The sequence below is a fragment of the Hyposmocoma kahamanoa genome, unplaced genomic scaffold (genome assembly GCF_003589595.1).
Source record: "Hyposmocoma kahamanoa isolate Upper Pololo Valley unplaced genomic scaffold, ASM358959v1 88931, whole genome shotgun sequence".
Lineage (NCBI taxonomy): Eukaryota > Metazoa > Arthropoda > Insecta > Lepidoptera > Cosmopterigidae > Hyposmocoma > Hyposmocoma kahamanoa.
This window is the reverse complement of record NW_020654513.1, coordinates 1-11310: the sequence shown is the minus strand read 5'-3', so window position 1 is coordinate 11310 and position 11310 is coordinate 1. Positions and strand designations below refer to the sequence as shown.

Here is an 11310-nt window from a genome sequence, read left to right as displayed (position 1 = left end):
ACGCTCAGAAATGACCTTCATTCCAGAATACCTTGTTGAACAACAACTCCGTCACTGAAAGTGTCCCGGATCCCCTGCAATGCTTTCTGCAGCATCTGCTCTTGCATCTGGATATGCGCCCTTTGCTGATGCAGCTTGACCTCGAGAATGCGGCAGCCGGTTTCGTCGTCTTGAAGAGAGACCGTCTCCGATACCAGTCGCTGTGCTGATACTGCGAGGGTTTCCGTGGACGAGAGAAGCGCTGATTGGCAACGTGGATCGTGTATTGACGGGGCTGTAAGCTGTTGTGGAAGGTTATTGGACATACTTTCATTTAAAAATGGTGTTGATAGTGTATGTGTGCAGCATATAGTATAGAATGCCGGATATTCGGTCAGGAGAGTGGTCGAATTCGGTCTAACTATTCGGTCTGATTACCGCAGATACGAAAATACTACGTATTACAATGAAACAAAAAATTGTTTGAATTTTCTTGTTTGTTATTTAAATTGATGACATTTTAAAGAGAAAATAAATTGTTTATTTCACATTTAACTTTGGTTTGCAAATAATAAGTACTTATTTGGTTGATTATGTTAGCATTCTTTCAGTGGCTAAACGACGTAATTTATTTAGGTATTTATTTATTGGACGATTTACAGCAAATTTTTATCAACAGATAGGTATATGTTAAGTAACAGATGACAGTGCTAATTACAATAATCGCCACAAGTAGCACAAAAACACAATTACGGTTTTAGTAAGCTAAAACTAAAACATTATTGTTGAAATGTAAACAACACAATATTTCACATATTGAAAAATCACAGGTAAGAAAATCAGTTGATTTGTTACGTAAAAAATTACTCAGTTATGTTCCTATGATCTTAAGATGAATAAGCGAAATATTTCACTACCTCGAACTTGCAATGTATATTTATTTATTTTTTTTAATTTCTTGTTCATATTTTCAGGTATTCGGTCGAATACCAATAAAAAGGCCGGATAAGCCGAATAGTAACCGAATATTCGCTACAACTTGATCGTTGAGTGCAATTTACTAGAGATAGAGATACACACTACACTCTAGATAGATAATAGAGACGACCATCGTGGTAAACGATCTCCGAGGTCCCAAGTTCGATCGCCGACTAGGTCTATGTAGAAAAATAACTTTTGTATATTGTCTCGGGTCAGGGGGTTCCATGGTAGCGTCGTTGTTTTCAATTTCCATAGCGCAAGTGCTTTAGCTACTTACTCAGGGATCAGACCAACGATCCTGTGATGTAATGGTCTCTTTTTTGAAGATGGAGTAAAATGACAGTTCATTGCGTAAAAGTGTTGCCGACTTGCAAGTAACTAGTAGTTGCAGTCGATAAATCAGTGCCTCCAGTGAAAAACGGAATAAGACGAGTTATAGCCCTTCTGTTTTTATTGCACCATTCGCTTCAGCGTGAGCTATTATATAACATATCAATAAGACATGTCTCTAGCAGTCTCATAACGACATTTATAACGCAATAAGTCGTCATTAGAACGTAATAACATTCACAATTGAGACATTTTTGGCAAAATGTTACCTTCTTTCACAATCTATCGATAAAACTGTCGACAACAGCTACATGACTATTTAAAATTTTATGAAAACTGGCAACCCTGCAAATGTCATTTTACTCCGTCTTCAAAAAAGACAAACTATAGTCTAATTTGTATTTAAATTTTTTTTACATATGTATTCAATATATTTCCACACGAAAAGTTACAATTCGCAAACTATTTCAGAAGTACCATATATTTGTTCATATAAAATACGGTTATACAAAAATCTACGGCTTAAAAATGACTATGAATCTATAGTACTTTATGTGACTGTTACATAATGAAAGGCATTAAAGCAAGAGTGTGGGTTTCATAAAATCGTCATACGAGTGTTTTAATGCCTAATTATGTAGGTACAGTTAAATACACTGCTTTATCCATACACATATTATAAGCTCTCTATGATGTGTTCAGGCACCGCATGTTACGAGTGTCGAAATGGCGGCAAATAAAAACTTTACTCACGCATGTCACACAACCATAGTTTTTATTTAATTCATAGACAAACTAGAGTCAGTCCCAACTATCATATCGTTTGCTATCATTGACTTACAATTAAATGGACGTCGGGTCCGCGCTAAAAAGTCTCCGAACTTATAGGGCGTTAAAATCGTATACAGAGCGTCATTCACGCTTTAGTCTTCGTTTGTTCGACTGACAGCGAAGCAAGCAAAATTAGACAGTACTGCGATGACATTACAATTTCAATTCAACGTTTTAGCTTTTTCATATTCCTTTACATGTTACTACGTTTAAATAGATTGACTTGGGACATTTTTTCGTGGTTTTTGTATTAGACCCGTCGTCCATTTATTTGTAAGTCAATGTTTGCTATTGACAATTTGTTTCGAATAAAACTTCATGTCGACTGATATTAGAATTGAGGTCGAATCAAATTGTTTTGTTTTTCAGAGATGTTCGAAAATTGAATATAATAATAAAATCGAATTTGATGTTATTATGAAGCAATAACAACATTTTCACAGATAAGAAATTTGTTCTAACAAAAGAGTTTATCTTTATGCCGGTTTATGATGTGTATCTACATAAAAGTAAGTACCGACCCCACAGACGAGCACAACGGAATCAAGTAATCAGAATTAAGTGCAATGAACACTTGGCTAGTTAACGGAGAAGGCTGGCGGAAGCGTACCTCCACGGCCGTGCGCAGCACGCGCGCGTTGTCGGCCACGAGCCCGCTGCGCTCGCGCAGCCGCGCCCCGCCCGCGCCGCCCAGCGCGTCCGCCATCTTGCAAGAGTCGTCCGCCAGCTTCAGCGCCTGGTTGTGCGCCGACGTGAACAGCTCCAGCAGCTGGGAAGGCACCATTCCCCAGATCTCAACAGGCTGATTCCCACTATCCTTTCTAATTTGTGAGTTAATAGCTGCAGGCGTAAATTAACTACCTCCGTAGCAGAAAGGTTTCGATTCCCGGACCGTGAGAAATATTCCTATGGCCTACATTTATTTCTCTCGTGAATTTGGGTGTAATTTGTGGACTATAGTTATTTATGTGAGTGACCATGGCATCCGCGATAAAGGGCTTCTTGATTTTCGTGGTTTTCGTATGTTTTGAAGAGAAAATACTCAATGTTTAATTTATATTAATGCAGTAGAGCCCCTTGTGAAAGAGTTCGTCCAGCAAAGTACTGCCACCTAATCTGTTTGTTTTTCTATTTCAGTAGTAATGTCAACATTACTGTGTTCGGCTTTGAAGGGTAAAAAAGGTCCTGGTAAAATTACAGGCACATAGGACTTGTCAACGTATCTCAGAGTGACGGGCGCTCAGATATTTGCGATTTAAAGCTCTGAGTGACACTGCAACTGTTATGAACAGGCGTGTAGCTTACCATCAGACGCATGACTTGTTCATTCCGTCACTTGACATAAAAAAAATGCATAATTGCGCCATTAAGGTCAGTACAAAGAAGAAAGAGGGTTAGAGTTGCCCACTTAAACTTACGAAATTTATAATAAAATATTAATGTTGCCAACAGCCACATTATTAAAAATGATGACAAATTGAAAAAAATCTCTTCAATAAATTACTCACAAGTTGTTCCCTCGCTTTGTTAGCCAGTGGGCTGAATACAAACGAAAGTTTTCTTGATGCCTTCGCAAACCGTTTTGCAGCCTCGTCGAGTGCCTGGAGACAATATCCAGATTTTGCTACAACTGTCACTTATTGTTCAATTTGTGAACAAACAGCAATTGCTCTTGCTGACGGTGTCATTGACTTACAATTATATGGACGTCGGGTCCGCGCTAAAAAGTGTCCGAACTTATAGGGCGTTAAAATCGTATACAGAGCGTCATTCACGCTTTAGTCTTCGTTTGTTCGACTGACAGCGAAGCAAGCAAAATTAGACTGCGATGACATTACAATTTAAATTCAACGTTTTAGCTTTTTCATATTCCTTTACATGTCACTACGTTTAAATAGGTTGACTTGGGACATTTTTTTCGAGGTTTTTGTATTAGACCCGTCGTCCATTGTAAGTCAATAAACGGTGTACAGAAAGATTCTGATGAAACCTGCACGTCATATGCACAACTCTTTTAGGTAAAACCCGAGGATTAGCAGGTAGATTTAAAAGTTTAGAGAAGTTGACAGTAATGTATTTTCGTAGGTCAACGATTTTCATACGTACTTTGCAAGCTTTGGCCGGGAAGAAGTCGCATGGTCCATAACAAACTATCCGTGTTCGTTTTTTAAAAGTAATGCAAACATTTCCAATCACGTTTGAGAAAAGAACATTTCATGCATTACTTGCATTCTCTAATTTTTTTATACAGAACAAGTTCATTCAAAACCAAATTATATAGGTACGAGTGCACACGTGTTTCATAAATACGCAATGGCACCATTCCTATGACCGTCTGCCGTGACGAGATGCATGAATACCTGCTGATCGTCTGCCGCTGCGCAGTCGCAGACGTCGCTGATGCCGTCGCACCACGAACGCACGTCGTTCAGCATGGCCTGGCGCATGCGATCGCCGCTGCACGAGCCGCACAGCTTGTTTATGTCTGAAGCACATACAACCTTCATTACCGCCTGGTAGACCACTCACGAGAAGGAACGCCGTAGCAAAAGTGGAGAACCTCGATTACTATCAGAACCAATGTCGCCAAAACTCACGCATTCTTCATTTGAAACAATACATAATATTGATGTTGATTGGTCGTAGTTTCAAATTTAAAAAGAAATAACAAATTCCGAATTGCTAATGTAATTTAATCTTTACCCTGTTGGCATATCGTTGAAAGTTCAATACCATCAATACCTATATCATCATCAACATCAATACTAGTTACGTTTTGTTATTATATTGAAATTTCAATCAATGTGCTGCCATCTAGCGGTTTGTTGCTGAACGACGACGAATTGGGGTTATTAATTTAGTTCTCCAAACAAGAAGCGATTATATTGCAGGGGTATAAGCTTTACTTTCGTTTCTTGTAACAAAAAAAAATTTTTCGATAAACAGAAAATTTAAGATTTATTAAAGTAATACTTTCCGATGATGTGAAATACCACCACGGGTAATATCTTTGGTGCAGCTATCATTTTTGTACTTCAAAACAGTAAGGCATTTTTCTAGGATTTTAGAGAATTTGCACGAAAGAATGACAATACCATACAAAGTCAAAATGGCGGACTGAGCTCAGATAGGTCTTTCGAGACCAATAGTTGACACGCGTCAGACGCTAACTATGAAGTACGAATGAAAAACATTTTTCTACTTCTGAATTATAATTTCATAAACCATAATCACAAAGGCGCTCTTTTTAGTCCGTTTAATTTTGATAGTTTAAGCCTGACCTTTGTAAAACTTTGTTAAACATCCTCAGTCCAATCATGGACCATTGAGCCAAGAGGACTATTAATAGCGGTACAAGACAGCGTAATCGGATATTTAGTACCTATAGGTTCACCAGATGTCGCGGCGTATTTTCTAACTAATTTGTTTTACATTGACAAGATGATGCGAATCAAAGTGCATTTATCAAAGCTACCATAATTTAGCGATAACAAACAAATTAACTAGATGGCGCTTATTGCACAGATACGGTTAGTGCAGGCTATTATTTCATTTGTTTAGTATTAGCGCCATTATATATATAAAGCTACAAATCCTGACTCACTTAGAAAAATAGAACGCATACTTTCCGATATGGTGGAAAACAGATATTTATACCGTTGTACTCGGATAGGCTCCAAGGCAAAGAATCAAATATGAGAAGACCAGAATGTGGAAGATGTAAACGAGTGATCAACGGCCTGCAAAAACTATACATCGGGGGGGATTTTTGTGCACTTTTATGAGATACACCTTGGTCAATTTCCGCAGAAAGTAAAAAATGTTCGAAATTCAAATATGGCCGCCATACAAATTTCGAAGCCTTCTATCACGGAAACTATTAGAGATAGGTAGGAGGTGCTGGGAGGAATGTCATAGAGGGTAATAGTGGTCAACTGCCTCTGTAAAAAAAATCAAGATGGCCAATTCAAAATGGCGGCCGAAGAAAAACTTGCTTCGATGCGGCTGAAAATGGCCTGCGGGGTCTTTAGGAGTCCTTGATCATAATTTGGGGTCAAAAGTTTTTTTCGCCATTTTTTTATATGGCAGTCACAAAAGTGTTTTTTTCGTTAAAAATATAGCTGCTGAAAGAGACTCGCTCTGTTTCAGCTAAAAATTGGCGTATCTCTCTATACCTCTAGGCCTCTAGGCCATGCCAGATAATAATTAGTGCACGAAATTGGTTTTTCGCCATTTTCAAAAAATTGTTCTGATTTCTTTGAAAATTGGCATGTGGGAGTCTTTAGGAGTGCTTGATAGTAATTTGTGATCATCATTAGTTTATCGCCATTTTTCAATATGCCATAGAAGTGTTTTTTGGCTGCAGATGAAAATTTGCTCTAATTCGATTGAAAATCGGCATGTGGATGTCTCTATGGGTGTTTAACAATAATTTGCAGTCAAAATTTATTTTTTGCCATTTGTCAATATGGCTGCCCTTAAAGAGCTATGTTAATTTTTGAAAGTCATAAGTGCCGAGGCCGTAGGCCGAGGTCTAGCGGAAGGCAAGCCCGAAGCGTCCGCATGCCACCTGACTTAAATAATATACGGAGACTCTATTACGAGTACAAGATTTCGCAATTGTTCAAAATATAAGGCATACTTCCCTATGTAGTGAAAATAAGATATTTATAACGTTGTGGTATCTCAACCGTCTCTCTGTTAGATTCTTTTTTCTTGGAAGATATGCCAAAAACAGAAGTATTCAGGGAATGCCAGACAATCACTCCAAATTTCTGATCTCAGACTAGGGAATTTCCTGTACTATGAGTACCAGAGTAACGATAATTCTGAGGGCAATACCCAGAATTCCTTGACCAGAACCAGTTAAAAAAATTTTTTTTTACTCAAATCAGGGATCGAATCTGGAACCTCCTCATCAAACGCCCATAGTTAAAATCACTGTGCCACCGAAGAGTATAAGTGTGCTTATCCCCCGCAATCTGAAACCGATCACGCGCCGCAGGCCGAGTCTGACCCCACCGTAGGCGGGGTATAGGGCTCGTCTACCTATATTAGTACTAAGCATTAATTTATAAATAAGTTTGTAACACACAATGCCATCTATTGACAAACATATTTGTTAAAGTTCACAAAATAATTTTATCCCATGATCAATATTTTAATAATAACTCTTTATTGCACAAAGAAAATATACATGAAACACAAGTTATAAAGGACATATACAAAGGTGAGCTTATCTCTAGAAGAGATCTCTTCCAGCCAACCCTAGCCTAGGTGAAAAATGAAGTCTGCGGGACTAATTATTGTACAATAAAATTAAAATTTAAATGTGAGTAAAAAAAATAAATTAATTAAAATATATATATAAATATAAATAATATATATATACATATAAAGGATGATAATATATACATATGACAGAGCTATGTTAATTTTAATAATATTGCAAGGAAAAAACTGACTGAAGAAATACCCTCCGTACTAACCACAAAAACATCTCAAATAAAATGCAGTAATACACCGCCAATCCTGCACTTAAAAAGCACTAATGACATTTTTGGTGTACTTGGATAAATATGATAATATTCCGTTTGAGTGGTTCTAACGTTTACCATGAAATTACTCCTTAAAGTATAGTTTATAAACATTTATATTCAGGGTAAACTTAAAAAACGCTACTTACGGTATGTTTTCAATAAATAAACACCAAAATCACCAGCCCAAACAATAACACACACGATTGTCACGACGTATTTTTGAAGTTGTTTATTTTTTTTAAATGACAGACCCAGGCATTAAACAATTTATGGTTTGCTAGAGTAGTTACCGAAATAGCATTAATATTAGTTCTTTTACCTGTTATACAGATAACTTCGATATCCGATAAATCGGTATAAAATCATCACCGGCACCTCTAGGTGTGGTATGCGTCTACGGCTGCATGTATCGCGTGAGCGGGTAGTATGGAGATTAGCAGTCCTCTTCACTTATTGGTCTATGGTCTAATTACGATACGAACACATGTATTGTATTGAGGTCCACATTTCTGTTTCACGTTTAACTATATTATGATTGACTTCATCTCACCTTTAATAACTTCAGGCATCAATTCCGAAATGGTGGTCATGGCCAATTCAGCTGTGTTGTAATCCGGGTTGTTAGGATCTGAAATAAGTACGACTTTTATTTGTACAATATAATAATATTTTTAGGATTATGGGACTGCCTGTTTCGGCAGCGCATCGGGGAAGTTTTCACAATATGAGACGGATGGTTTTGTTGCCATCCTCTGGATAAAGACAGCATCCCTGATGCACAGAGTGCGGGACAGCTCTAACAGCATTTTGCAGCCACTAAGGATAAGAGAAATTTCGTCACAGAAACATCAAAGTTACCACATTTAGAATTATTTACCTGACTTAGCTTGCAAAAGGGAAGCAACAGCCGCATTGATCTGGCCCATCTTTTGGGACACTTTGTTCTGTAGTTCATCGGCTTGCTGGTCCGTTAGTTTTGCTAGCGGTGTTGGCTGTAAGCAAATGGGAATACATATGATTACTGTTCATTTCCGCCTTAATTCCACTCCGATTCAGAAAGAACTCTTCAAAAATCTATATTATGAACACGTTATACAGTTTCAAAGAAATAACCTGCTAACAATATCCGCATCATTACTACGGTTTCAAGATCTGTAAAAATTGTAAAAGTTACTACCACCTTTAAAAAAAGGCATACCAGGTTTTAGTTTTTTTTATGAATACTACCTTATTAAGTTCCTCCTGTGCATCTTTCATGGCATTCTTTGTAGTATTTACGCTAGTAATGAAGCGTAGTCTTTGGAGTTGCGCAGGGTTGTCTTCAGGTTCTTGCATAAAGACGTCGTCATCCCCTACAAAAATAGAATATTATAAATTCAAATTCAAATTCAAAATAATCTTTATTTCATAGGTAAGCATTATTACACTTGAAATCGTCACAATGGTTAAACTCTACCGCTCGTTAGGCAGATACCCCTGAGTAGAATGAGCAAGAAACTCTAGGGGTTGCTCTTTGTAAATAACATTTGTACACATTCAACATTTACAATATATTTTTTTTTTTTATTTGAAACATCAGAGATCGAGACTACCTCCATGAGCTAAACGGGTTAATACCTCGGATTTTTGTCATCCAAGTACGCAGAAGTTGTATAATAACCTTTAGTATAAAGTTTTTGTTTCACTACAGTTTTAAGCCTCGTGAAAAAATTTTGTATTTTAACCGGAATCTTGTTATAGAAGCGTATACATTGCCTCTTAAATGATTTTTTGACTTTGTGAAGACGACTATCAAGAAAAGCTAGTTTATTTTTATTCCTCGTATTAATGTTACGTCTGTCACTATTTTTCTAAATTACTATTCCTTTTAACATAAATTACATTTTCATAAATGTACTGTGAGGCTAGTGTAAGAATTTTAATTTCCTTAAACTTATCTCTCAAAGATACTTTGGGACCCAGATTGTAAATTGCCCTAACTGCACGTTTCTGCAGGACAAAGATTCTATTGATATCGGCGGCATTACCCCAAAGCAAAATGCCGTATGTATAGTTTCACAGCACTACCCTTATGTAGAGGGAACGGTTCTCACGGTTCCTTAACGCTCTTCAGTTGATGATGCATCAGTTGGTAGTTCACCACATTTAAGCTTTGGCTTCCCAATAGAATGTGATGCATGGTCTTGAGTCACTTTCATCCTTGCTCTGCTGTCTTCGCCAAATCTTCGGTCCATCGAACTGGCCTAGGATTTACACTGCGTCTTCCATCTCGTGATCAGTATGACATATTGACTCTTAACAGTGTTATGCATCTTACTACCACAGTTTTCAAGTGATACTGGTTTTTAGCTAATGATGAAATATTCGGACTTACCTAAGTTGGCATAAGCAGCCTTCAGTCGTTCCAAAGCTTTAGTTAAGTCTAGGGTGCCTTTTGACAGTTCTTCTCCAATCTGATGCCTGGCAGGATCTTCTACTAACGGTTTCCATGTCGTAGTGAGATGTTGAGCTGAAGATGCGAGGATTTCTGCTGAAGCTGTTATTGCGGTTTGGCAGTGGGGTTCGTAGATCGTTGGAGCTGATAACTATGCACAATAAAGTGAAAATGTATTAAGTATGTAATATTTGTTTGCATGTATATTTTGTATGTATTATGTGTTATTATTTTTGTACATAACATTACCAAAATATATATAAAATAGGCGTATATCAAAAATTATTGAAGAAAATCGTATTGTGCCAATTTGCCCCACGTAAAGTCTGCAAGTGTTTATGACAATAACGAGAAAATATTTGTTCATGACAGTTAAACTATATCCTTCTGTAGGTTCCCTTTCGAAGGACTTGGCCTGTGATAACTTTCATGACAAAGATTTTCATCTATAGATTTCATCAATATCACTACTCACTTGAGCACAAACGAGCAGATCCCTAGCAGCATCAGCGCAGGCCACTCCAGCATCGTCTACTTTGTTCGACTGAGGGTCGTCGTCGGCCACAGCTGTTAACTCTGTTGCTTTCACCAGAAGGAGAGTTGTCATGTCGCCTACATCTCTTGCTAAATCTATGATCTGATACAAACTCAAATTTGAAATGATTTATATATGGTTTAAACTCTTTTAACGAAAATATTGTGTCTGAAGTTATCTTTTGACAAAAATCAAAGTTTCATAGAAAATTACCCTAACCTCATTCTCCTTATCAGGATTCAATTTACGATTTCTTCTACCAATCATGTACACAAGCTTGCCAGAAACGTCGGCGTAAGAATTCGCCGCCTCTTGAATTTTCTGCAACAATAAACTAAGTTTAGCACATGGGTAAGCGTTTGACACTGTTCCTTATAAATTAGGTGGCCAGTTTTACACAGAGATATGTGATAGTCCACTTGATGGGAAGTGGTAAACACCATCTACAGACTTTTGCAATACTAAGGAAGTTCTTATCTTCAAAAACTTAATATCACAAATGCATTGGCAGACGTGAGACGTAAGATCTTAAAACTCCTGTGATAGCGTTGGCTCTCCCTAACCTTAAATTCGGAACACAGCAAAGCTCATCAGCGATACAAATACTCGGCCCCAGGCAAGTACTGCGCAGACCGAGAAGCCCGCTACCAATGAAATAAATAGTAGCTAGATTACACTGC

The 11310-nt window shown here is 37.6% G+C and overlaps 1 protein-coding gene across 1 annotated transcript; it reads right to left on the bottom strand.

Moving 5' to 3' along the window:
- Positions 1 to 31: 31 nt before the first annotated feature.
- On the bottom strand, positions 32 to 10951 carry LOC113236094 (the record flags this gene model as incomplete). Its single annotated transcript, XM_026472080.1, has 10 exons — positions 32 to 281; positions 2732 to 2890; positions 3630 to 3722; positions 4482 to 4606; positions 8212 to 8289; positions 8539 to 8653; positions 8889 to 9013; positions 10036 to 10246; positions 10571 to 10732; positions 10850 to 10951. Coding segments are annotated over 10 exons (1420 nt in total), but the record flags the coding sequence as incomplete, so codon positions are not given.
- Between the last annotated feature and the right edge of the window lie 359 nt (positions 10952 to 11310).